Source organism: Camelina sativa, chromosome 4 (assembly GCF_000633955.1).
Source record: "Camelina sativa cultivar DH55 chromosome 4, Cs, whole genome shotgun sequence".
In the NCBI taxonomy this organism is placed as follows: domain Eukaryota; kingdom Viridiplantae; phylum Streptophyta; class Magnoliopsida; order Brassicales; family Brassicaceae; genus Camelina; species Camelina sativa.
In genome coordinates this window covers 12,659,121-12,687,095 of record NC_025688.1, presented here as the reverse complement: position 1 = coordinate 12,687,095, position 27,975 = coordinate 12,659,121, and the positions used below count along the sequence as shown (strand labels likewise).

Sequence of the window (27,975 nt, the reverse complement as noted above, 5' to 3'; positions counted from 1 at the left end):
TGGAAATTCGACGTTTTTGTAGGATTTCAACTACTTTTCGTTCAAATATCTTTAAAAGTTTTAGAAATTTTTTCCTATGAGTTCCGGTTAATTTCCTTGTATGTTTCTGAAAGATATGTTCATGGAAGTAAAGATCTAAGCCTGAGGACGTGAGAGGAGCTTGCTAGGAGGATATTTTTATGGATTTTAGAATTAGATTCGTCATTTTCAAAAGTGAGTACATGACATATGGCTGATCTAAGCGATCAGATGTTTGTTTTGTGTGATTTTTGTTCTTTATTGCTTGACTGCATGTTTTTGAGTGTCTGTCGTGGTGTTCCTAGCCTTTGGAAGACGTTTCTGGCATCACAAAGCCAAAAAGAGTCGAAGAAGATTGTGTTAAGTGATGCTTCGTGCGACTGCATCGACCAATTCAGGGTGTGCATCGGTCGACACAGTTAGGGCTTTAGCGGTGACTCTAGGAATTGCAACAGTCGATGCTGTAAATAAAACCTCTTGTTTCCAAACCTTGCCCCTTTCAGTTTCAATGCACGTTTTTCATTTTGCATAGATGCTGTAAATAAAACCAACGTTTCAGATAATTCAAAAAACGTATTCCTCTTACGTAGAGATATTTTTTTGGAATTTGTGTTCGGTAATCGACATTGAGCCTAACTCAGAATTGACATTTATCTGATGTATTACAAGTTAATTAAAATTGTTCATGTCAGCTATCACCTCTAAATATTTAATTGTAATATCTTTTATCCTATAAATCATAAGTGACTTGACCAATAGAATTATGTCACATAAATTTTGTTTTCCTTTTTTATATTTTAAAAAATCAATTAAAAATACGGTAAGAAAAAACCAGAAAGAAAAAAAAAACTAAAATAAACAATTGTCAAATTTAGTTATATAAAAAAAGTTGTTTCGCCGGCGAATCAAAGTTATTCCAGTGAGATTTAAATAGAAAATAAATTATATATTTTTAAAAAAAGTTATTTTCTAAAACTGCAAAATTTTAGATCCCTAAGTTTACTCACACCACCGCTACCACGTTCGAAAATCGAGATAATATATAGGTCACGTTTTCAACCGTTTGATCACCTATTTAAGGCCCAAATCAACACAACTTGTATTTATTTTCTCTCCATTATCATTTTATTATTTTCTAAGAACTCTCATATTCGTCCCTTTCTCAGTTTCTCATGCTATTTTGTCGGTTCTTTTTCCTCTTTGTCATGTTCATAGAATTTACCAAAGAAGCTGATCCAGGTTTTTATGACTTTTTGTTCAATTTCGTTTTTTTCTTTATGTCATATTAAATTTTCTCTAATTTTACATGATCCAGGTTGAAGATGCCAACTAAATTCTGCAAAACAAAATGAAAAAAAGAATAACTCTATCATCCTCGACATGCAAATTAACGCCATTGATGAAGGTAACAAGTAATACCTCCAATCTCAATTTTTGTGTGTTATTGTAATATCCGCAAACCGAAATTTCAGTTTAGAGAGTGCATCGGTCGATGCGCTATGTGTACCGGTCGATGCATAGCCGGTTTAATGCGGATGAGTTTAAGTTAAACGCTGCGTTTTAGGGTAGAAAAAACCCTTAACTCGAGTGTTTTGTCTCATTCGGGAGTTGAGCTGTTTTTTAGAGAAAAGAAAGAGAGAAAAGGTTCTTGAGTGTTCTTGAGGATTTTGGGTGATTGGAAGCTGTTCCTGTAGAGATCTGTAGCTGGGATCGTTGTAGGAGCTTCCTAGAAGTGTTTTCTTGTTTGTTTAAGGTTCAGAATCGTCTTGGCAAAGGTAAGTGCATGACCATGGCTTATCTAAGCTGGAGATTTCTCTGATCTGCATGTTATGTGTTGTTTGGCTTGTTAGATTGTTATTTGGGACGTTAGGAAGCTTTCATGTGGCTTGTGATCGAGTTTTGTGATTGTAGGAACAAAGATCCGGTGAGAAGCTTCGGGATAAAACGATGCTCGCAGTGCATCGGTCGATCCAAGTGCGAGGACGGCGCATAAAACCTAGGGTTTTCGTGCTATGTCGAGCATGCGTCGGTCGATGCATATCTTGTGTCGGTCGATGCATATCTTGCGTCGGTCGACGCAACCCCAACTGGTGTCGGTCGATGCATGTTTGGTGTCGGTCGATGCAGAGTCCTGGTTTGTTATTGTTGATTGTTGGTTGATGGTTGGAGATGTCTTTATTGCTTGTGTGTATAACCCAATAGATGGGAGAATTGCCTTACTGAATGTTTATAAAATACTCATGCATTGCAATTTGTGTTTGTGGTGCAGGTAAAGGCAAAGTGTGATCGTGGAATCAAGGCAATGAAGAGGAGGATGTTCTAGAGACTCGATTGGTTATTGTCTGGCATTGCTAGGTTGCTAGAGTCGGGTCATAAAAACATTGCTAGGTTTCTGGTTCTATGTTTTATATTGGTTGATTATTGGATATTTATTGGTTATTGGTATTTGTTATTCCGCTGTTGGTTGTGATTGTGGTTAGGTGGCTAGTGGGTATGGGACAACTAGTTGTAGTTGATTTATTATTATTATTAATATTATTATTATTTACTATTTATTATTATTTTTTTTTAAAACGGGTCGGGTCGTTTCAGTTTGGTATCAGAGCCCTTACGGTTCTAGGTTTGGGTTCACTAGGTTTCTGTTGTTGATGTTAGGATTGCATGCTTTGATTGAGTATGTGAGTTAGTCAATTGTGTGTGGCATGAAGTCCTAGAACATCCTCTTCGAGTCTACAGTGTGATTCCATGGTGAGTTTATGTTTTTGTGTTATGTTAATGTGTGCTTAGCCTTCTGTTCATGGTAGTGCAGATGGTTAGAGGGGGTGCTGTTGCTGGTCGTGGTCGAGGACGCGGACGTGGTCATCATAGGGGCAGAGTCCCAGAGGTTAGTGAGACTGCGGACCAGAGTGTGACAGCTGAGGGTGTTGGCGAGTCGCAGGATGTCCAGGAGGATTCCATGAGTGTGGCCGGAGGGGGCGGTGTTGATGCTCCAGTGGCCGTTGATGTTAGGGTTCCGAGTGTGGATCTTGCGGGCTTGTTAGCATAGTTGTTGGAGCGGTTACCAGCAGTGGTACCAGCTCAGGCTCAGGTAGTGCGGTGGCAGAGGAGCAGCAGCCAGTGGCTGCGGCTGTGGGAGCACATGGTCGTTATTTGTCCATGCTCAAGGAGATGAAGGGTATCGAGACTGCAAAGTTTTCGGGTTGTACAGACCCTACTGCTGCAGATGCGTGGAGGACGAGTGTGGAACGTAACTTCCATACTCTGAGATGTCCTGAGGAGTTTTGGGTGGACATTGGGGTCCAACATTTGATTAGTGATGCTCAGGTGTGGTGGAAATCAGTGGCTGCTAGGAGAGTGCAGCGAGAGATGAATTGGGCTGACTTCGTAGGGGAGTTCAACCGCAAGTATTTTTCGTGGGAGGCATTGGACCGGATGGAGGTGCAGTTCCTTCAGTTATCTCGGGGGACACGATCCATGCGAGAGCTGGATTTGGAGTTCAGTCGACTTCTATGTTATGGGGATCGAGCTATGGAGTCTGAGGAGGCTTAGATCAGGAGATTTATGAGGGCCCTACGTGACGATTTGAGGGTCCACTGTAGAGGGCGGGGTTATGCTACGCGTGCAGAGCTGGTTGAGACTGCGGCAGAGATCGAGGAGGATATCCGGGAACAGTCAGTGGCACTTAATCCAACAGTTCAGCCTAGTAAGGCTCATCATCATGGAGGTTCTAGCAAGGGCGGCAAGCCTGCGCAGGGAACCAAAAGGAGATGGGAGGCTATACAGAGGCCGAGTGGTGCGAGTTGCTTCGGTTGTGGGAGCAAGGATCACAAGATTGCTAGCTGTCCCAAGAGGAGTGCTCCGACGGCAGCGGCTCATTGTGCTATCATTGTAGGGAGCCAGGGCACATCAGGCCCTTGTGTCCCAAGTTGCAGCCGGTGGCAGTGGCAGCGTTGCAGCAGGTGCAGCCGGGAGGGCAGCAGGTTGCAAGGATTGAGCAGGCGCCACAGGTTTACACGACTACAGAGACTGGTGGACCCAGTGTTGGGGCTATCACATGTATAATTTCTGGTACTTAAACTTTGTGAATTTTAGTAGGTTCAGATTTTATGTTTTTCCTGTGATAACGTGTTAGGTTCTCAACACATGAGGTTTGTGTAGGGACCTTGTTGGTAGGCGAGTTTAAGTCCCACATTATGTTTGATTATGGAACTTCTCATAGCTTCATTACTCCGGAGTGTGCAGAGAGCGCGGGAAACAGAGGGGATCCCGGGGAGCGTACAGGAGTTGTCAGAGTTGCGAGAGGCAAGCTCCTGAGAGTTATTGGACGAGCCAGAGGAGTTGATATTCAGATCGCAGAAGAGTCGTGGCCAGCGGATTTGCTTATCAGTCCAGTGGAGTTGTATGAAGTTATTCTCGGGATGGATTGGTTGCATCGGCATACGGTGCATTTGGATTGCCATCGGTGTAGAGTGGAGTTTGAGTATCCAGGAGGGAAGTTGGTTTTTCAGGGTATCAGACCGACTTCGGGGAGTCTCGTGATCTCGGCCATTCAGGCTGGGAAGATGATCGAGAAGGGCCGTGAGGCTTATTTGATACACTATATCAATGCCAGAGTTAGTGAGGAAGTCTCGGTTAGCGGTATTCCGGTTGTTGAAGAATTTGAGGATGTGTTTCAGTCATTGCAGGTATTACCACCATCTCGGTCTGATCCTTTCACGATTGAATTGGAACCGGGGACGATGTCGTTATCCAAGGCTCCTTACAGAATGGCTCCAGTAGAGATGGCAGAGCTGAAGAAGCAGTTAGAGGATTTGTTGAGTAAGGGATTCATCCGTCCTAGTGCATCACCGTGGGGAGCGACGGTGTTATTTGTCAAGAAGAAAGAGGGGAGTTTCCGGTTGTGTATTGATTATCGGGGTTTGAACCGGGTCACTGTGAAGAACAAGTACCCTCTTCCTAGGAACGATGAGTTGTTGGATCAGTTGAGAGATGCTACTTGGTTCTTCAAGGTAGATCTGGCATCGGGTTATCATCAGATACCGATAGATGAGGCAGATATGAGGAAGACTGCATTCAGGACGAGGTATGGGCATTATGAGTTTGTGGTGATGCCGTTTGGGTTGACTAACGCACCAGTAGCGTTTATGAGATCGATCAGCAGCGTGTTTTAGGAGTTTCTGGACGTGTCTGTCATAATTTTCATCGACGATATCCTGGTTTATTCCAAGAGTCCTGAGGAACATGCAATGCATTTGAGGGCAGTTCTGGAGAAGCTGCGGGAGCAAAAGTTGTTTGCTAAGTTGAGCAAGTGCAGTTTTTGACAGCGTGAGATGAGTTTTTAGAGTCATATTGTATCTGCAAATGGGGTTTCTGTAGATCCGAAGAAGATTAAGGCTATCAGGGAATGACCTAGACCGCATAATGCCACAGAGATTAGAAGTTTTCTTGGGTTGGCAGGTTACTACAGGAGATTTGTGCAGGGTTTTGCGAGTAGAGCACGTCCTATGACTAAGTTGACAGGGAAGGATGTTCCTTTTGTTTGGTCACAGGAGTTTGAGGAAGGCTTTGCAAGTCTGAAGGAGATGTTGACTACTACGCCAGTGTTGGCTTTGCCTGAGCAGGGGGAACCTTATGTGGTTTATACTGATGCATCCAAAGTTGGTTTGGGGTGTGTGTTGATGCAGCATGGGAAGATGATTGGCTACGCTTCGTGGTAGTTGTGGAAGCATGAGGGCAACTATCCTACTCATGATTTGGAGATGGCNTTATGTGGTTTATACTGATGCATCCAAAGTTGGTTTGGGGTGTGTGTTGATGCAGCATGGGAAGATGATTGGCTACGCTTCGTGGTAGTTGTGGAAGCATGAGGGCAACTATCCTACTCATGATTTGGAGATGGCTGCTGTAGTTTTTGCCCTGAAGATTTGGAGATCTTATCTTTACGGTGCAAAGGTACATGTGTTTACAGATCATAAAAGCCTGAAGTATATATTCACTCAGCCCGAGCTGAACTTGAGGCAGAGACGGTGGATGGAGCTGTGGCGGATTATGATTTGGAGATAGCTTACCACCCTGGTAAGGCTAACTCGGTTGCAGATGCTCTGAGCCGAAAGAGTGTAGCTTCAGCTCAGGAGCAGGAGATGGAGTCTCTGGTAGGAGAGATCGGTGCATTGAGATTGTATGTTGTTTCTCAGGAACCGTTGGGTTTGGAGGCGGTTGATAGAGCAGATCTTCTGAGCAGGGTGCGGTTGGCTCAGGAGAAGGACGTGGGGCTGGTGAATGCCTCAAAGGATGTGAATTCAGATTATCAGGTCACAAATAATGGTACTATCTTGGTGCACGGTCGGATATGTGTGCCCAAAGATGAGGAGTTGAGGCAGGAGATCCTGAGAGAGGCTCATGGGAGCAAGTTTTATATTCATCCAGGAGCGACTAAGTTGTACCGTGATCTCAAGAGGTACTATCATTGGATCGGGATGAAGAAGGATGTAGCTAGTTGGGTCGCGAGGCGCGACGTGTGTCAGCTAGTGAAGGCTGAGCATCAAGTTCAGGCGGGTTACTGAAGAGTCTACCCATTCCTGAGTGGAAGTGGAATAAGATCACGATGGATTTCGTGTTAGGATTACCAGTGTCTCGGACTTTTGATGCTATTTGGGTCATTGTGGACCGTTTGACTAAGTCAGCACATTTTCTGGCCATTAAGAAGACTGATGGAGCAGCGGTCTTGGCTAAGAAGTATGTGAGGGAGATAGTCGTATTATATGGGGTGTCAGCGAGTATCGTGTCTGATAGAGATTCTAAGTTCACTTCGGTGTTCTGGAAGGCATTTCAGGCAGAGATGGGCACTAAGGTGCATATGAGTACAGCTTATCATCCCCAGACAGATGGACAGTCAGAGCGGACAATTCAGACGCTGGAGGATATGCTGAGGTTGTGTGTGTTGGATTGGGGTGGCCATTGGGCAGATCACCTGAACCTGGTAGAGTTTGCTTACAACAACAGTTATCAGGCGAGTATTAAGATGGCTCCTTATGAGGCTTTGTACGGGAGGCCGTGTCGTACACCGTTATGCTGGACTCAGGTGGGGGAGAGGAGCATGTTTGGGGCAGATTTTGTTCAGGAGACCTCAAAGAAGATTTGAGTTCTCAAGCTGAACATGAAGGAAGCTCAGGATCGGCAGAGGAGTTATGCCGATAGGAGGAGGAGAGATCTTGAGTTTCGGTAGGAGACAGAGTGTACCTTAAGATGGCCATGTTGCGGGGTCCAAACAGGTCATTGACTGAGACTAAGTTGAGTCCGNAATTCAGACGCTGGAGGATATGCTGAGGTTGTGTGTGTTGGATTGGGGTGGCCATTGGGCAGATCACCTGAACCTGGTAGAGTTTGCTTACAACAACAGTTATCAGGCGAGTATTAAGATGGCTCCTTATGAGGCTTTGTACGGGAGGCCGTGTCGTACACCGTTATGCTGGACTCAGGTGGGGGAGAGGAGCATGTTTGGGGCAGATTTTGTTCAGGAGACCTCAAAGAAGATTTGAGTTCTCAAGCTGAACATGAAGGAAGCTCAGGATCGGCAGAGGAGTTATGCCGATAGGAGGAGGAGAGATCTTGAGTTTCGGTAGGAGACAGAGTGTACCTTAAGATGGCCATGTTGCGGGGTCCAAACAGGTCATTGACTGAGACTAAGTTGAGTCCGAGCTATACGGGTCCGTTGAGAGTGATTGAGCGGGTTGGACCAGTGGCATATAGACTGAAGTTACCTGAGGTTATGCGTGCATTCCATAAGGTTTTCCATGTGTTTATGTTGCGGAAGTGTCTCCATGAAGATGATTAGTTGTTGGCTAAGATTCCTTAGGATCTTCAGCCTAACATGACTTTGGAGGCGAGACCAGTGAGGGTTCTCGAGAGGAGGATCAAGGAACTTCGGAAGAAGAAGATTCCTTTGATGAGAGTCCTTTAGGACTGTGATTGTGTTGAGGAGCAGACTTGGGAACCAGAGGCAAGGATGAAGGCAAGGTTCAAGAAGTGGTTCGAGAAGCAGGNCAAAGAAGATTTGAGTTCTCAAGCTGAACATGAAGGAAGCTCAGGATCGGCAGAGGAGTTATGCCGATAGGAGGAGGAGAGATCTTGAGTTTCGGTAGGAGACAGAGTGTACCTTAAGATGGCCATGTTGCGGGGTCCAAACAGGTCATTGACTGAGACTAAGTTGAGTCCGAGCTATACGGGTCCGTTGAGAGTGATTGAGCGGGTTGGACCAGTGGCATATAGACTGAAGTTACCTGAGGTTATGCGTGCATTCCATAAGGTTTTCCATGTGTTTATGTTGCGGAAGTGTCTCCATGAAGATGATTAGTTGTTGGCTAAGATTCCTTAGGATCTTCAGCCTAACATGACTTTGGAGGCGAGACCAGTGAGGGTTCTCGAGAGGAGGATCAAGGAACTTCGGAAGAAGAAGATTCCTTTGATGAGAGTCCTTTAGGACTGTGATTGTGTTGAGGAGCAGACTTGGGAACCAGAGGCAAGGATGAAGGCAAGGTTCAAGAAGTGGTTCGAGAAGCAGGTCGCGACTTGAATTTGTCTAGCCTGGTCCCAATTGTAGTCCGTGGCTGGAGCGGGAATGGAGTATTCCACCCCATTTCTCTTGTTTACTTGGTCGCTTGGGGTGGTTGGTTGTGCGACTAAGTAACAAGATGAGGCGGTTCTCGGGGTACAAAGTTTCCGTGAGGCGGGGTTTTTGGAGGAAAGTTTCTAGAAATAGAAGTTTCCAAAAGTGGAAAGTGCTAAAAATGGAAAATTTTATGTGAGTTAGAATTTGTCCATTTCTAGTGGTGGAGAGCCTTGGAGGGGCTTGTGTGGCCTTTGTGGCGGGCTATTTAGCCGTGTGTAGCCTTTGTGGTGGGCTGTTTAGCCAGAGTGCCTGTTTAGGCTGTCCTTCGGGACAGATGGTCTTTGTGACGGTCCTTCGGGACAGATGGTCTTTGTGACGGTCCTTTGGGACAGATGGTCTTTGTGACAGTCTTTCGGGATAGATGGTCTTTGTGACGGTCGTGTTTTGGACATTTGTTGGCCTTGGTGGCGGTCCTGTTTAGGACATTTGTTTGACCTTGGTGGCGGTCCTGTTTAGGACATTTGTTTGGCCTTTGTGGCGGCCCTAATGGCAGTGAGATGATTCATGTGTGGTCATGAGCTTTCCTAGTGAGGGGATATGTGGTTGGTAGGACATTGTGATGTCTTACGCGAGCCACGGGAAGGAAACCTAGATAGGGATAGGACTCAGACGTGTTCAGAATTCTTTGCTCGCGACTCTTGGGGGACGTAGGTTCTCCTAGTACTGTCGTATTCTGAGACTTTGTGGCTTGGGAGTATGGTTGGTATATCGAATTCGGATGACGATCCGGGGGCGCGCTGTAGGGTGCCAAACCGAGAGACGAGTATTGGATTTTTCTTATATATTATGGCATGCGGGCTTAGGCCTGATGAGGACCCAACATTATGGCATGCAGGCTTAGGCCTGATGAGGAGCCAATAAAAACTCAAGGTTTAGGCCTAAGAGTAAAGGAAAGTCCAAAAGTCGAGAGCAAATAATGCCTGGAACGTGAGTCTATCGCCTAGAGGTGACCTTCTGTAGATCAGTCGGAAGAGTGCGGGCCGTGGAGACGGTCGCACAGGAGTCCTTGGCTGATGGTGATTCGAGATTCGACGACGAATCTATGTTGGTGGGGGAGAATTGTAACATCCGCGAACCAAAATCTCGGTTTAGAGATTGCATCGGTCGATGCATAGCCGTTTTAATGCGGACGAGTTTAAGTTCAACGCTGCATTTTGGGGTAGGAAAACCCTTAACTCGAGTGTTTTGTCTCATTCGGGAGTTGAGCCGTTTTTGAGAGAAAAGGTTCTAGAGTGTTTTTGAGGATTTTGGGTGATTGGAAGCTGTTCATGTAGAGATCTGTAGCTGGGATCGTTGTAGGAGCTTCCTGAAAGTGTTTTCTTGTTTGTTTAAGGTTCAGAATCGTCTTGGCAAAGGTAAGTGCATGACCATGGCTTATCTAAGCTGGAGATTTCTCTGATCTGCTTGTTATGTGTTGTTTGGCTTGTTAGATTGTTATTTGGGACATTAGGAAGCTTTCATGTGGCTTAGGATCGAGTTTTGTGGTTGTAGGAACGAAGATCCGGCGAGAAGCTTCGGGGGAAAACGATGTTCGGCAGTGCATCGGTCGATGCATGTGCGAGGACGGCGCATAAAACCTAGGGTTTTCGTGCTATGTCGAGCGTGCGTCAGTCGATGCATATCTTGCGTCGGTCGATGCAAGTGAACCTTGCATTGGTCGATGCATATCTTGCATCGGTCGACACAACCCCAACTGGTGTCGGTCGATGCATGTTTGGTGTCGGTCGATGCAGAGTCCTGGTTTGTTATTGTTGATTGTTGATTGTTGGTTGATGGTTAGAGATGTCTCTATTGCTTGTGTGTATAGCCCAGTAGATGGGAGGATTGCCTTACTGAGTGTTTATAAAATACTCATGCATTGCAATTTGTGTTTGTGGGGCAGGTAAAGGCAAAGTGTGATCGTGGAATCAAGGCAATGAAGAGGAGGATGTTCTAGGGACTCGATTGGTTGTTGTCTGGCATAGGTAGGTTGCTAGAGTTGGGTTATAGAAACATTGCTAGGTTGCTGTTTCTATGTTTTATGTTGGTTGAATTTTGGATATTATCTATGTTATGATTATTGGTTTATTATTGGATATTTATTGGTTATTGGTATTTGTTATTCCGCTGTTGGTTGTGATTGTGACTAGGTAGCTAGTGGATATGAAACTACTAGTTGTAGTTTATTTATTATTATTATTAATATTATTATTATTTACTATTTATTATTTAAAAAAACGGATTGAGTGGTTTCAGTTATTCAAATGCATATGTAGATGATTTGTCTGATTGAAAGATTAATGGTTATAATTTGTGTAGTTTCTCAATTCACTAAAGAAATACATAACTTATGGAGCTATAAAATCAGGGTGTTCAAGCATCGTGCGAACTTCTATATATACTATAATGTTTCATTGTTTTGTATAATAAACTACTTGATTATGATTTTGCATTACACTGTTTTGTATTCAAAATTTGTGTAACGTAAAAAAAATATAGCAGACTTTTGTATGCTGTCTCCCAATTTCTATAACCCATATGTCTCATCCGTCTAAGTTCTAGTTATATGTTTCTATCTTCGAGGTGGAAAATAAATATAGTGGAAAAAATTATTTTGATCCTCGTACTTTGATATAATATAGCTGGATAAGATCAACTGTTAGTAATTCTAAAGATTGCATGAAGTATAATAGACTTATGATTCCAATTTAAGCATCCTTGGGAAAAAAAAGAGCATAAATTAATATGGCACCAAGGAAGCAGAGAGTTATGAAAAATCTCTATAACAGATCTAGAGACTTACACATGAGTAAGAAAAAGATTCAGGTACCTAAAAATCATAATGAAAGGAAATCTCAACAAGTTGACTCATGTCTAGAATGAAAAAGAAATCAAAAAGTAAATGTCGTCGTAAATTTGAAAAATGTCATTATTAAGAATAATTTAAAACTTGAAAAAAAAAGAATAATTTAAAACTAAATTAAATATAAATTATTCTTATTTTTAATATATTTAATTTAGTTTTATAATATATACTGCAATTGATACACTATAAATGTTACCGGTCAGTTGTTTTTTCTTTTAAATGCTAACTCATATTTTTACAGCAAATTTACTACATCAAACTGCTTTTTTACCACATAATTTTTATCCTAACTTACATTAAATTATAACACTCACTACAACTCAACTTTCATAACTCCTGTTAACAATTAGAACCTATATCTCAGGAATTTGTTGGATATGTAAGCGATCGTCCCTTTCTGTTATATCTCAGAAAATTTAAGGATTTAAAATTTATGGGAGTAAATAATATGAGTCTGATTTCTTAGTTAAATTATAGAGGAAGTTGAAACGGTTTCACCGATCTTAGGATCGTGAAAGCGTGGTGATGGACTCATAGGAGAAAATTTAGGTGTTTTAAAATATTTTTTTGATTAATGTAGCAAAATTAGAAAATTCGTAGTAAAAGGGGTTAGACCATGTGAAGTTGAAATTTTTCTTTTCTAATTTGTTTTTTTTTAATTAAATTATGAAACCAAATTTACATGGATAACTGTTTTGTTTTTCTATTTATCGTTTTCTTTTTTACACGATTTCATTTATATTTATTTTTGTTTTTAATTAAAATATGAATAAAAATCTATGTGACACAATTTAATTGGCTAGGTGACTTGTGCTTTATAGGATAAAGGATTTGTTTTATAGGATAAAGGATTAGTCACTAAATATTTTTGCTATGTAGACACAATATAGTGAAAATATATTTTAAAAAATATTATAATTTGTTATTTGTGACTGAGTGAAATTATGAGATGATGAATAATCATGAATCACATCATATTGATTTGGTGTATTCTTTGAAGTTAATATGACTTCATGTTATAAAAGAAAAAAAAAGGTCACTGCGAAAGTTGCAATAAAGTAGCCATGAATGTGGATAAGATATATAAAGTCGCAGTCAATATCGACTAGTTTCTCCATCAGAAGTGAATAATAAGTACAAGAAGTACAAGAAATTTCTGAGAAGATTCATTAGAGTTTTTCTAGTGATTTCTTATGTGTGCTGCTTTACAAAGCAGACCGATTATATAGCTTTCACTGACCCCATTAATTTGGATAGTGTCAATTTTCTGGTACGTATACAAAGAGATATTATGGACTAATCATCCACTACATATGTTTCCTATCAACATGCAATCTTGAGTTTACGAGAGTATTTGGTTAATTGACAATGGTGGTGAAACCAAACTATGCAATTGACAGAAATGACTCTATATGTCAATAAATTTGCATCGGGCCAACAAATTATCATGAGTACTCTCCATTACAATTGGTTTTGTCGGAAATCAAATATATCCCATCTGAATATGTTATACATATTGAGTTGCTCCACCACAATGATTAAAATGGGATTTGAAAGAATGTTGGATACAATTCTCTTGTAAAATTTTAATATCTCGAGAATTTGAGGCTCGAGATGCATAAACTGTTAATTTAGTGAGTCAATTTTTCCAACATGAGGAGGAGAAATAAACAGCTGGAAAATAAATATATTGGAAGAAATTATTTTGATCCTCGTACTTTGATATGATATAGCTGGATAAGATCAACTGCTAGTAATTCTATAGATTGCATGAAGTGTGATAGACTTATGGTTCCAATATAAGCATCCTTGGAAAAAAAGAAGCATAAATTAATATGGCACTAAGGAAGCAGAGAGTTATGGAAAATCTCTAGAAGAGATCTAGAGACTTAGACATGAGTAAGAAAGAGATTCAGGTACCTGAGAATCATAATCAAAGGAAATCTCAACAAGTTGAGTCATGTCTAGAATGAGAAACGAACCCAAAAGTAAATCGTCGTCGTAAATATGTTTGCATGCAATATTGCAGTTGATGATGTTATGGATAAAAATCGAGGATCATAAATCGAGGTTATTAGAAAAAGTTTTATTGAAAAGTGTACACAAAAAATGATTGGTTAATCATTGAAAGAAATAACTATGAAATAGTTCAAGTCTCTTAAAGAGATACTATTTGGACTTGTAGTCATTACACTTGAAAGTGTAAATAAGTGGGATAAGGAAATTTTTATGAGATATAAAGTACATCTATTAGTACAATGATTCTCACAAATACTTGATATTGTTTATGAGAAATGTATTCTACTATGGTGGAAGCAACTATTTTAAATCTCTTTTGAGTTTGACAATAAGGTAAGACTTGATTCAGTCTATCCAGAAGGTTTTCAAACTGTTTGAAATATTCCTTTAAGAGATTATATTACTAAAAGCAATATTTTATAGCCATCGAGAAGTTGTAAAACCTAGAAAAAGTCTTGTAGTCTGTTGACACCTTTGGGGGAAAAAGGGTGAGAGTTTATCTCTATGAAAGAATTTTGGGTGTAGATCATTGTTGTTGATCTTAGGAATCTCATAGTGGCTTGAAAATAGGCCAGGAAAAAGGTAAGAGAAGATCTTAGGGTTTTGTAAATCCAAGATTGAACACTAATTGTAATTGTGTTCAAGAAGAATTTTCGACGGAGTTTGAGGACGTTGGCATTTCTTGAAACTCGTTCAGAAATTTTGTGTGTCTCTTGTCTCTTCTACACTTACAAATGGTTATTGTTAAAAGAAAGCTACAAGAAGAAGTGTAAAATATGTTGATGAAAGTATCTTACATATAAAATGGTCTTGAAGTAACAGATTAAGAAGAAGAGTTGAAAGTGAAAGTTTTACAAAGACAGTATGAATAACTCCTATAAATAAGATGATTGTTTGGAAGATTGTATGTAAAAGCAGATTTGGGCTTGAAGTTCAAATAAATCTTCTATATGAAAGGGGTGAAAATGACTTGAAGTTCAATGACTCGAGAGAATATGTGATGATCATGAGTTTCTACACTAATGCTCTGTTTATAGGAGTTCAGAAAAGATGATATATATGATCATAGTGCATAACCTGAAGATGATGCTTTCAAGGGGAGAATATATGATTATGTACATGATTGTACTCTTTTTCCCTTAACTTGGTTTTTATCCTAATGGGTTTTTCCTTGAAAGGTTTTTAACGAGACAACAAAGAACACGCGAAAAATAAACACCTGAAAAGAAATATTATACTTGCAATGGTGAAAGACTATCATCTTAAAAGTCTTTGAAATATGTTGATGAGATCATGAGAAACAAAGCTAATGATAATGATGAGTCACTTGGCAAGACCCATGACTAGTAGAAGAATGGTGATACATGTTTACGACAGATTCATTCAAGTGAAGATTTGGCGGACATATTTACCAAGAAATTTCATACCACTATTTTCAAGAAGCTACTTTTTATCATATTAGATCACGTCATTTCGAAGATTTCAAGTGATGTACTCAAGAAGTAGAGTAAAAGCGCGCTGCACTCTTTTTCACTTAACCATGGTTTTTCCCACTGGATTTTTTTGGTAAGATTTTTAATGAGACAGCATCTCACATACCCATTTGATACTATATTTTTATAATGGTTATCCAAATGAGAGTATTATAAATATATTATTGTATTATGTGGATACTCATTATCGACTCATAAATGTAAACCCTAAATCTTAATATTATATTTATATATATATATATATGTTGTATTCTATATTAAACATATGAATAAAAAAGAAAACCCATCCTTAAACCTCTTTTTTCTAATATTTTTTTTTTACCAAACGGATAATTAAACACGACCTTATGCTTTATTGGGTCAGGTAATTGGATTTGATTTCTTTAGTCACCTTGCCCCTTTCAGTTTCAATACACGTTTTTCATTTTGCATAAATGCTATAAATAAAACCAACGTTTCGAACATTTCAAAAAACGTACTTCTCTTTTAGTTACGTAGAGATGTTTTTTTTTTGGAATTTGTGTTCGGTAGTCGACATTGACCCTAACTCAGAATTGACATTTATCTGATGTATTACGAGTTAAATAAAATTGTTCATCTCAGCTATCACCTCTAAATATTTAATTGCAATATAATACTATTACTAAATTGAACATATACCGGATTACATCTGCTAAAAATTAAATGATATCATTTTAGTATTAAAATTAACAAACGGAGAAACTTAAGCTGGCTGGGTCTAGATACGCTAAAAGGAAAAAAATGCGGATATGATGAAGATCGCACTCACGCTGGTTGTGTCTAGATACTCAAAAGGCAATATGCGGATATCACGAAGATCGCTTCCAACCGATTCTAAGTTAAACAAAAGAAATGACAAATGATTATAACTGTTGGTCCAAGCCGAATAGTTCCAACCGATAGACACGTTTAAAGATTTGTTTGGGTTCTTGTAAAAAAAAAAAAAAGCAAGCATGCATGGTGACCGTAAAAAGGAGGTGTAAAATAGTGTAAACTACAGTATATAATTAGTTAATACGACATCTCCGGCTACAAGTATGAGAAGAGAGAATGGGGTGGTATGAAATGCTATAGACAAAAAGAACAACGGGGAGGGGGCATGTACTCTTCTTCTTAGTCGCCATGTTTACTTCCTCAGTTGTTTTGGGGAGGGGGCACTCTCTCCATACAATGTTTTAGCATCAACCAAATTAATAAGTCAGCAAATCAAAATAAGGCGTTCAATTTCACACTCAAAGTCTTGAGATATTAAAACTTGCCTCTGGTTGTTTGAAACAACTTGTTTCCTCTTTATCTCCCGAGGAGTATCAGGGGAAACCTGATTAACAAAGACCAGGTGGAAAAAGATAGCATGCATATTAGAAAGGATCGGAGGTAGTTGAATGAAATGGTTAGATTTCTTTTCTTGACTAGAGAGGATCGGAGTATGCTTACGTGAGGATGACCTTTGAGATGTGAGGCGAAATTGTCAAAGCCTTGGTCGCCACCACGACAAAAACGTGCGCAAAACCAACCCGGCTCCTTGTCAAGTACCACTGACTCAATTGCATCTGTGGAAAAAAACTAAATGATTAGTTCAGAAACAACAACTTGCTGGGCTGTTGTTGTATGAGAGAAGGACGAAAAACACACCTGCCCGTAAGCTTGCAAGAAAGCTTCCCCAGAAAAGGGGAAGTACAGGAATAGGGTCTAAGAGCACTTCCACTAGGGAGTACTCACACAGGTACTCTCAAATTTGGGGCCCAAATTTGATTAAAAAATCCATTATTAATACAAAAATGTTAAGTATCGGTTCTGTAGGAAGTATTTGTAGTAATCCATTAAAAACGATACGTGGCGATTTCTGATAGGATCTCAGGTAAATGTAAAACAGATTTTTTTTTATTCTTCCTTTTATTTTTTCATTAATCGCGAGACAAACTCTCTCTTCTCTCTCGTTCCAAACGGCGAAAGCAAAGGCGATTCCAGTCGTGATCGGAAAATCGAACCGATTCACGTCGATTCCCATGAAGTTTCCGGCTAAAATCGGAGGTTTGTTGGTGGGGAAACGACGGTGGAGCTATCTGGTTGGCAACGACACCAATGGCTTTACGATCGGCAACTCTTGGATTTGACGCTTCGATTCTCACAGAGAAACGACGGCGGAGGTATCTGTTGGTGGGAGAAAGACGGTGGAGCTTTCTTCTGAAGGCTTGAAGGGGAGGTTTCGGACCACCGGCTAACGAATCGGAGATGAGAAGGTTCTTCTTCTAATGTGTGAGTTGTTGCATGTTTTTGTAATTCATCTCTGGTGGTCTTTATTTGTTAGGGTTTGGGATTAAGTCGATAGATTGTTAGAATTGTTAATGTTTTCAGTCGATTCGACTTATTATTAGAGGATTGGGAGATAAGTCGGATGTTAAATTGATTTTGAGATTTGGTTGGAGGGTTATGGGTTTCGGTTTATCCGATTGATGTTCAATTGAGTCTGATAATAGTTTGATGTTCTTATTATGTAATGTTTGTCTTTGTGTTATTGATTGTATAGTGAACCCGTTTGATGTCAGTTTGTTTTTAAGTCTAGTGTGGTATCAGTTTGGTGTGAGTTTGGTTTGAGATTGGAGTTTGCTCAAGTGTTTTATGTTTGAGTTTGGTGTGAGTTTGGTGTGAGTTTGGTTTGTTTTTAAGTCTAGTTTGGTATCAGTTTGCTATAGTGAACCCGTTTGATGTTCTTATGAGTAGAGTGTAAGTAGAGTTTGATGTTTTGTATAAATAAGGGTGTGATGTTTATGACTCTTTTGTCATGTTTTGTGGGAGGTAATCATCAACGGGATACAGCGGTGGAATGGTGAAGAGTGTTGTGTTGATGCAGTGGACACAGCGGTTGCAAGGTATAACTTGAGAAGGTATGGTTTTATGTTTTATGTTTGTATAACTTAGTTATATGTTCTGTATAAACAATTGTGTGTTGGCCATTAGCCCTCCATTCTCTTCACAGCCTCCAACATCTGAATCTGAAGACTGTTTTGAGATTACGGCAGATGAGATTGATGAAGAAGGAGGCAGAAGAATTAGGAAGCGATGGAGTGCAGAAGAGGATGTCCATCTAATAAGTGCTTGGTTAAACACAAGCAAAGATCCAGTGGTAAGCAACGAGCAGAGGAAAAATAGTTTCTGGAAGAGGGTTGCAGACTATTACAAAGCTCATGTTGGAGGAACCGGTTCAAATGCAAGAGGGACTTCACAATGTAAGGAAAGGTGGAATAAGATAAACTACCAAGTCAACAAGTTTGTTGGGTGTTACGCACAAGCGAGTACAAGAAGGAAAAGTGGAGAATCAGAAGATGATGTTTTGAGAATGGCGTATGAGTTTTACAAGAATGACATGGACAAGCCGTTTCTGCTAGGACATTACTGGAGAGAACTGAAGAATGATCAGAAATGGATCACAGAACGCCATGAGGAATGTGGCAATAAGTGGACTAAGCTTGCTTCTGAAGGAGAATTCGCATCTACTTCGAGCAACGGTGGAGATGAGATGAGGCCTCCGGGGGTTAAAGCTGCCAAGAAGAAAGGAAAGAAACCAGCAGTTAGTAGTGATGTTCCGGATGGTTTTGTCGATAGGTTGGATAAGATAATAGCAATGAAGGATCAAGAATAGGCGGCTAAAGAGAGGCATGGCAAAATGAGATTGCTAGACAGCCTGCTTAACAAGAGTGAACTAACACCCGCTGAAGTACTACTTAGAGACAAACTCCTTGATCAAATGTTGACAAACATTTAGGTTTACCTCTTGTGTCTTTGCTATGTTCTCAATATTCTATCTTTTGGTTGTTTTGTTTTGTGTTTAACATAAACCTTAACTTTGTCATGTTTTGTGTTTAACTATACTTGTCTTCTTCTTTTGTTTCAGGTTTGAGGGACGACATATGAAGCATATGAAGCAGTCTCGTTGGCATCTGAAGTGAAACATGTTGGTCGATATATGAAGCAAACTCATTGTCTATATATGTGTGATGTGTTGTGTTTTGTAACCCGTGAATGGGTGTTGTTTTTTTGTGCCATTCACGGGTATCTCAATATTTTGTACCTTGTTTAATAGTGGTCGGCTTTTGCTTGTTTAAGGACTGTCACAACTTTGTAACCCGTGAATGTGTTTTGGGTTTATGTATTGTTTTGTAACCCGTGAATGGATATAGACTTTGTTTGTAAGGTTATATATTGATCATTTGTCTTCTCTTCTTCATTTACTAGTTCATCCGATTCTTAGCATTTCTACAGTTTTTTTCCTTTCCATACAAACCCATTTCTCTCATCATCATTTCTTCTTATCAAGATTTCTCTTATCAACGTTTCTTCTTATAAACCTTTCTGTTGCCAAATAAACAAGTTTCCATAAACGTTTCCAAGGAAAAAACCCATTTCCAATACAAAATAAACCCAACTTCCAATAAGCCTCACAACTAAACCAATTTGACTAATAATGTCTAGTTGGAGTTCTGATCATGAAGTTGATCAAATGGTAGAGGAGGAAGTTGATAGCATAGTGGAAGGGATTCAGTACAACTACACTCAAGAGGAAGAACCACCAGCTCCAATATTCCGAAGAGTGCACATAAATAGAGACCGCGAAGAAGGCCACACTCGGCTATGGAATGATTATTTTGGTGAGAATCCGACTTACACTCCCGCTATGTTCCGTCATCGCTTTAGAATGAACAAACCAATTTTCAAACGCATAGTCAGTACTATTGAGAATGGAGTCCCGTACTTCAGACAAAGGCGAGATGCTACTGGAAGGCTCGTTCTTTCTGCACTTCAAAAATGTTCTGCAGCTATCCGTATGATGGCATACGGATGTTTGGCAGATGCGGTGGATGAATATTTACGACTTGCTGAAACAACCGCACACAAATGCCTTGAAAAATTTGTAGATGGAGTTATCCATCTATTTGGAGACGTTTATCTCAGGCGACCTACAATGGAAGACCTCCAAAGATTACTGCATATTGGAGAACAACGCGGTTTCCCGGAATGGTGGGGAGCATAGATTGTATGCATTGGGAGTTGAAGAATTGTCCAACTACATGGAAAGGATAATATTCACGTGGATCTGAAAAACCGACAATCGTACTAGAGGCAGTGGCATCCCAAGATTTATGGATTTGGCACGCATTTTCGGACCACCGGGTACGTTAAATGATATCAATGTTTTGGACCGCTCACCGGTCTTTGATGATATCCTAGAGGATCGTGCTCCGAGAGTTACATACATTGTCAATGGACGGCAATACAATATGGCTTACTACCTCACTGATGGTATCTATCCCAACTGGGCGACTTTCATCCAATCAATTACACTTCCACGTGGCCGAAAAGCAAAACTCTTTGCTCAATTTCAAGAAGCATGCCGGAAAGATGTAGAGCGTGCATTTGGAGTCTTGCATGCTCGATTTGCCATCGTGAAGAATCCCGCACTTTTTTGGGATAAAGGGAAAATAGGGAAAATAATGAGAGCATTTATCATATTGCATAACATGATAGTTGAAGACGAACGACATACCTACAATTTCTACGAACCATCGGAGTTCCATCATAGAGAAGGAAGCGAAACTCCTCATGTTGATCTATCGTATTCTACAGATAGACAAACAAATCTACATAATTTGATGGGCATTCGAAATGACGTTCATGATCCACAACTGCATGATCGTTTGAAAAAAGACTTGATTGAGCATATTTGGCAAAAATTTGGTGCAACCCATCAATAAATCTTCTTCTAAATTATATATAATATGTTTAATATTTCTTATTTTAAATTAATGTTTAATATTCTTAAATTTGTAATATTTTATGTAAAAAATTATTATTTAAATGATTGAGCAACCTAAACGAGTGTTTCTAATGGAAGATTGATTTTGTTTAAGTTTATAAGTGAGTTGCTTTAATTAGTTTAGTATTAATTATATAATTAATTAAGATTTGAGTAACCCAGGTGGATTACTTGAATGGAGATGGTCTAAGACTTGTTGAGGAGGAGGACCAAATGGTAATTTCTGAATAAGGTTGTGTTCAGACTTGTTGATGCTGACATTATACTCAAGCAAGGTCTCATTACAGGACATGAGCATGAAATTAGATGGACGCCGCCGATGTTTGAGTCTCCACGACATCAGTTCCATAGCAAAGCCAAAGTGATCTGTTTCAGAAAATAAAGAGAATTGAGACTCTCTATGCAAAAGACCAGTTGTTGAATCCAGTAACGTAGAAAGAGGCATGGGTTTAACTAACGGGTATTGATGTGAATAAGAGAGACTCCAGAGGAATAGATGGCTCGCAGGATGTCGGTATCGATGCTTGTTAGTATGCCAAGTGCTGTGACGGTGATACAACCAGAGTAGCCTAAATTCTTCAACGCTAGCTTTATACACGGGCCAACCCGACTAGCATCAGATGACGAGGTAACCGGACAAGTAATCATGTCCCAAAAGATCGTTGTTTCCTCCTCCTTCGTCGCCATCATCAACCCTAAGAAAAGACAAACTACAAATTACGCAGCAAGAAGACAAACAAAAGCCCTAAAATTTCTGAGCACCAAGTAAAATTTGAAGAAGAAGAAGATCCAGATCATCATTCAAGACCTTATTAACCCTAAAAAAAAAAATTCCAAAATTTGGGCAAATAAATTGCAGTTACGTGTTTATATCATTTCCCTCGCTTATATTATGTCGAATCTGAAACGCGAGAGAGAAAAAGATTGAGCCACAAAGAGAGAGAGAAAGAGGAACAACCTGCCGTAATCGTTTCGATATTTTCTTTTAAGAGGGGTATTAAATTGGTATTTTAGAAGATTTTAAAGTATTCTTAAAATTATTTGTTATTCAATTGATGATTTTTAAAAATATTTTTAAAAATATTACAACTTCTTTTTGAAATGCTACTTCTAAGAGATTTTTTTTGGTTTTTTAGTTGTAAAATATGACTAATCAAATGATATTCTTTGAGGTAGAATTTTGAAGGATTTGGGAAGGATTTCAAGAGAAAAAAAAATATCAGATGCAAAGAGCGAAATCAAAATCGGAAGAGAAGAGTATATTGCTAGTTTGCTACGAACCTTCAATCAACATAGAGCTTTGAGTCTTCTCAATCACAAGCTCTGCGATTTGTTGAACTTACAGGATCCGAAATTATAAATGGGTGGAGAGGGAGATAGCAGTCAGCCACAGTCTGGTGAAGGAGGAGCTGTGACTGTGAACATCAGGTGCTCGATCGGCACGAAATTTAGTGTGAAGACGAGTCTCGATTCGACACTCGACAGTGGAGTCTTTCAAAGAGTTGGTGGCTCAGAGCAGCGATGTACCAGCCAATTAGCAGCGCTTGATTTATAAAGATCAGACACTCCTCAGCTATGGTAATTTTCTGACTATTCTGTGTTGAGATTTCTCGTCTTCGGTGGATCTAGATTGAAATCTCTTACTACGGTTACTTGGTTGGAAAGATTAAAACTGGATTTATGGGTTTCGTTAAGGTTGGTGATACTCAGCATTGCTCAAGATGGATCCAATCCAAGTGTTTTGTTTGTGGGTCATGTTTCATTCAATGTCTAATAATGGTCAGTCTCATTTGGCCTTCAACGCCGCCATTTTAGAAGATGCATTTTAAGAGAAACACTCAACGACTGAATCATTCACTTCAAAGAAACACCATAACATATCAAAACTTTATATAGTGATTATTGATGTTATTCGTGTGAAGTTTTCTTTCTCACCTGGTTGGTTTTTTAGCAGGAACAATATTTCTTCGTTCTAACTTGCCTGGAGATCCTGACATATCACCGGAATTGCATCATTAGCCAACAATTCTAGTTTTTGTTGAAGCTTTTTCTTTTGTTGGAATCATTTCTAGCTATGAACCAATGTACTTTACCAAATATTTTTTTTTGGCTTGGATCTCATACAAAACTACACAAGTTCTAACGTAGAATGTGTAAGGAAGCAAGCCAGCATTCTGTCACAAGATAACATAAACAAGAAATCAACGGAGTTTATAACATTAACCAGAAAGATTAGCCTATGTACGTTGAGTGGAATCAACAGTGTTAGTAATTGACAAGGCCCGTTTGTTAATGGAAATATATTTTTTAATATATGTATCAGTGCTTACATATATATACATAATTAAGAATGATGTTGTCAGGAATCGAGATCATGATCATTAGAAGAAGTTTGGTTCTGATTGAGAGAAGCTTAAACCAAATGGAGTGAAGTATCATATGTAACACGTCATACTTTCTAGGTTTTGAACCATCTTCACGTTACTCTGCATCTTCAGATTTCTCCTCATAGAAATCGGCAACAGTATCTTCTTCAACCGTGAATCTCCTTCTCCAACACAACTATTGAGAAAACTGGCCAATCTAGAACATGAACGGTAGCATGAAGTTATCCGCAATAACCACATAGAACATAGCTCCAAACTCGATCCGATTTTGTTTTGGTATAGGATTTTCCTTTTGTGTTGTATAATATTTTGAAATCACCTAAAAGTTTAATAGCAAATTCTTGTAGAATCACACTTCATTTTCTTTTTTAAAATATAAAATTTTTAAAACATAACTAAATCTCCTAAAAACTTTCTCAAATCTTTCAAATTTCTAAAATTTTAAAATCCTATCAAATCCTTAAGAATACCAATTTAATACCCCCGTCTAAGTTAATTGTGTTGCGTTGGTTTATATGGGCCAAAGTAAGATTTTAAGACCATCTAGAAAAACTCATATAAATTGTTTATAATTAAATTAATTATATAATTAATATTAAACTAATCAAATCAACCCATTAATAATTTTAAAGAAAATTTTCATCCTTCACTAGAGAACTTCTATCAAGGTTGCTTAATTATTAAAATAATAATTTTAGAAGACATAATGTTTTTAAGCAAGTTAGGAGACTACATTACATTGGCAATGAAAATTGAAAGGAGAACTTGCTCTTGTTCCACTCTACATTGTTAACCTAAAGTTGCAAAGAGGTTATATAACATCCTAAAGAAACCATGAAAGATACAAAAAGCAGGAGGAATCTGTAACTTCTAAATGTTAATCAATCATGTGATAAGTCTTTACTTACTTCTTAGCTCATATCACATATGTCCTCGCCTTCTTTGGAATCTCCTCAAATCTTCTTTTCGGTTTTTGATTTGCAACACATCCACAATTAGACATTGATGAACACTTCAAGGTAAAACTAACAGATGGCCAAGAACTTCTCTTAGAAGAAGATGCTTTTTCGGTGTTTTTGTCTGCTGCTTTATTTTGGACACCACTCCATTGTTGTTGTTGTTGAGAAGCTTTATTGGTTCTTCTTTTGTTTGGAGTTTTCTCGGTTGCAATGGAGTAGTGTCCAAAATAAGGTTGCTTAATCCTTAAAATTCTTGACTCAGTAGCTGTTTAAAAACCACAATATATCAAAGGTGGTTCCATAAACATTTACAAAGCCTATATAAAAATCTGTCTTCTTTGAAGTAAGTACAAAAACCCATACAAAGAGAACGTAACCCCAAACAAAAGAGTACAAATACGAGAATGCCTCACAAACAAAAACAAAGATGACTACTCAAACAAAAACAGAAAAATGTCACCTTTAAATCAGAAAACATATCCGCCACATATGAGAAGACTAACTAAATTCACACTATAATCTTAATCACTAACACTTGACACTTTTTAGTTTTTACCAAATGTAATCCAAATCACAGCCTGATTAAAACTATCACTATTAATAATTCAAATCACAGCTCTGTATGCAATTTCCCATAAGTTCCCCAGAAGAAAGAGTTCAAAGTAAGATGTCAAATACGAAGAATACATCATGTAATCTAGTAAGCTCAAATACGACGGTTCAAAATCACCGAAGATTCTCCAAAATCAACGAATCGTACGCACATGACACTAATATACATCGGCGGAGAGAATCGAATCGCATGGCAATAACGCAGCAGGTTATAAAGGAACATTTGGAAGAGAAATAGAGAGAGAATAAAAACCTTCAAACCAGCAGCGCCACCTTTTGGATCGATTTATTTTTTCGGTGAATCAGCGATTGATTCGCCTTTTAATACACCGAAGCAAATGAGTTTTTTTTCTTCTTTTCTTTACTCAACAACATATCAAAACATGCCACGTTGTTTATGCGTTGCTCAAACTCTTTATTTCAGAAACGTTTCTCCGCTTAGTGGACCATATTTTGAGTTTTTTAATTTTTTTTGGGCCCTAAAAACATGAGCAACTTTAGGAGAATTCTTCAGTGGACATGCTAAAACAAGGTTCTCTGGGTAGTTCATGTTTTGTAGTAATTACTAGAGGAACTACAAATCAATACAATAAAAGTAGTATGTTTGTCTCTTGGTGATGACACCTCAGCTTTTGTATTGAAGCATAAGCTGACAAATCAGTAAAAATAGCTAACCAATCAAATTATAACAATTAATACATATCAGATTTTTTATTCCTAAGTAAGAATATTGCTTCAAAATTGTGGCCAGTGGTTTGATGAGTTTACACTATGTTGCGTCTCCATGCAAATTCTTGGAAAATCCCCTTCTTATCCATAAGGTACAATATAAAAAATCTGATTTTTTTAAAAGAGTATAGCAAGAAGAAAGTAGTAAACTTTAAGCTATTTCTTAAACTTAAGGTAAAGATCCTTAAACTCCCCGATTCACTTAAAAGAGTTTGCTATGATGCCTGGCCATTGGCCATATATTGGTTGTTTATGTCAATATTGTTTGTCAATGTGATAAGCATAGGTGGTATTTTTTTTTCTTTATGCACATTGATTTCAAATCAACATGTGAGATAGTGCCTGCAACAAATGATGGCGTGTATATCTTTGGGTTTGTAAAGAATTAGGAAGTTCTCTGTTTTTGTTTCTCTTCGAGCGTATCTTAAGAGGAAATTTTCGAGGTCTGTTTCATCTCCTAAATTAAATCTGATGTACGTTAACACGACCCAAAAAACTCTNCGACGGTTCAAAATCACCGAAGATTCTCCAAAATCAACGAATCGTACGCACATGACACTAATATACATCGGCGGAGAGAATCGAATCGCATGGCAATAACGCAGCAGGTTATAAAGGAACATTTGGAAGAGAAATAGAGAGAGAATAAAAACCTTCAAACCAGCAGCGCCACCTTTTGGATCGATTTATTTTTTCGGTGAATCAGCGATTGATTCGCCTTTTAATACACCGAAGCAAATGAGTTTTTTTTCTTCTTTTCTTTACTCAACAACATATCAAAACATGCCACGTTGTTTATGCGTTGCTCAAACTCTTTATTTCAGAAACGTTTCTCCGCTTAGTGGACCATATTTTGAGTTTTTTAATTTTTTTTGGGCCCTAAAAACATGAGCAACTTTAGGAGAATTCTTCAGTGGACATGCTAAAACAAGGTTCTCTGGGTAGTTCATGTTTTGTAGTAATTACTAGAGGAACTACAAATCAATACAATAAAAGTAGTATGTTTGTCTCTTGGTGATGACACCTCAGCTTTTGTATTGAAGCATAAGCTGACAAATCAGTAAAAATAGCTAACCAATCAAATTATAACAATTAATACATATCAGATTTTTTATTCCTAAGTAAGAATATTGCTTCAAAATTGTGGCCAGTGGTTTGATGAGTTTACACTATGTTGCGTCTCCATGCAAATTCTTGGAAAATCCCCTTCTTATCCATAAGGTACAATATAAAAAATCTGATTTTTTTAAAAGAGTATAGCAAGAAGAAAGTAGTAAACTTTAAGCTATTTCTTAAACTTAAGGTAAAGATCCTTAAACTCCCCGATTCACTTAAAAGAGTTTGCTATGATGCCTGGCCATTGGCCATATATTGGTTGTTTATGTCAATATTGTTTGTCAATGTGATAAGCATAGGTGGTATTTTTTTTTCTTTATGCACATTGATTTCAAATCAACATGTGAGATAGTGCCTGCAACAAATGATGGCGTGTATATCTTTGGGTTTGTAAAGAATTAGGAAGTTCTCTGTTTTTGTTTCTCTTCGAGCGTATCTTAAGAGGAAATTTTCGAGGTCTGTTTCATCTCCTAAATTAAATCTGATGTACGTTAACACGACCCAAAAAACTCTTCAATTGCCCTTTTTGATATAATAGTTCATGTTATGTTTGAGTTCCATTTATATTTTTAATTTTACAGAGCCAGAAGAATTATCCAAGTAGAGTGTGAAATGAGAGTTCTAATTCACATGGTTGTGCTTCTCAAACAATGGCATTCAAACCGTTTATAAAGGAAAGAAAAGAGTCTCTTTCTAATTTTAGTAGAGAGCACCAGGTTTTCTATCCCCTCTTGCTAACTTCATCATCTACAAACGGGCATTTGTATTTCGTGGAACTTCTTTTTGTGTAAACGGTCTAATGTCATTTCCATATATAGCAGAATGATCTTGGCAAGACTCACCGTGCATCCTTTCCTAACATCATTGTCAAGATTAAACTTTCAAATCTCTTATGTTTCGAAATGAACTGCTTTTTCTTTAATTACTCTGCTTGCTTCTTCACAAGTTTGGTGAATTGTAGCCAGGGACAAAGATTACCATCAAAGTCTAAGGAATTTTAGGATTCAGGTAAATGTTTTCAATCATATCTTTTATTATCCAATTTTCATGCCCTTGGAAATAAAATTCAAAACTAAAAAGCTTAGTTTTCCAGAAATATTTTTACGGTCTATCGAAAAAACTCTCTCCGTATGCCAGTACATCAAGTGTTAGTGATCTCTTCCGAATTGGTGGTGGACCACAAGCTCCAATATCACGTCTGCCAATCATGTCCAACCGCGTTTCCAATCTGTTGAGGGTGACGCCTGTAAATATCGATGATCGGGATCTGCTGCGTTCTGTTATCGATGTCTTATA

At 38.7% G+C, this 27,975-nt stretch overlaps 3 protein-coding genes across 3 annotated transcripts; 2 read left to right on the top strand and 1 right to left on the bottom strand.

The window, feature by feature from the left end:
* Positions 386 to 18,704, top strand: LOC104783791 (glutathione S-transferase T3-like). Its single transcript, XM_010508899.1, has 3 exons — positions 386 to 481; positions 17,861 to 17,934; positions 18,023 to 18,704. The coding sequence occupies exons 1-3, from the start codon at positions 386 to 388 to the stop codon at positions 18,702 to 18,704; spliced, it is 852 nt and encodes a 283-aa protein (XP_010507201.1).
* LOC104783790 lies at positions 19,527 to 20,093 on the top strand. The gene has a single exon (XM_010508898.1). It carries the CDS (start codon positions 19,527 to 19,529, stop codon positions 20,091 to 20,093), a length of 567 nt encoding a protein of 188 aa, XP_010507200.1.
* LOC104783789 lies at positions 21,019 to 22,546 on the bottom strand. The gene is made up of 3 exons (XM_010508897.2): positions 22,158 to 22,546; positions 21,335 to 21,571; positions 21,019 to 21,242 (listed from the first exon to the last, which is right to left on the bottom strand). The coding sequence occupies exons 1-3, from the start codon at positions 22,168 to 22,170 to the stop codon at positions 21,019 to 21,021; spliced, it is 474 nt and encodes a 157-aa protein (XP_010507199.1). The 5' UTR covers positions 22,171 to 22,546.

Bases quoted from the DNA above. Each gene is read 5' to 3' on its own strand.
- LOC104783791 (XM_010508899.1), top strand. From the start codon at position 386: ATGCTTCGTGCGACTGCATCGACCAATTCAGGGTGTGCATCGGTCGAC. The intron at 482-17,860 runs GTAAATAAAACC...GTTTTGTGGGAG, and splicing joins GAATTGCAACAGTCGATGCT to GTAATCATCAACGGGATACA. The intron at 17,935-18,022 runs GTATAACTTGAG...GTTGGCCATTAG, and splicing joins GTGGACACAGCGGTTGCAAG to CCCTCCATTCTCTTCACAGC.
- LOC104783790 (XM_010508898.1), top strand. From the start codon at position 19,527: ATGTCTAGTTGGAGTTCTGATCATGAAGTTGATCAAATGGTAGAGGAG.
- LOC104783789 (XM_010508897.2), bottom strand. The intron at 21,243-21,334 runs GTTAGTTAAACC...TTTCTGAAACAG, and splicing joins TCTTATTCACATCAATACCC to ATCACTTTGGCTTTGCTATG.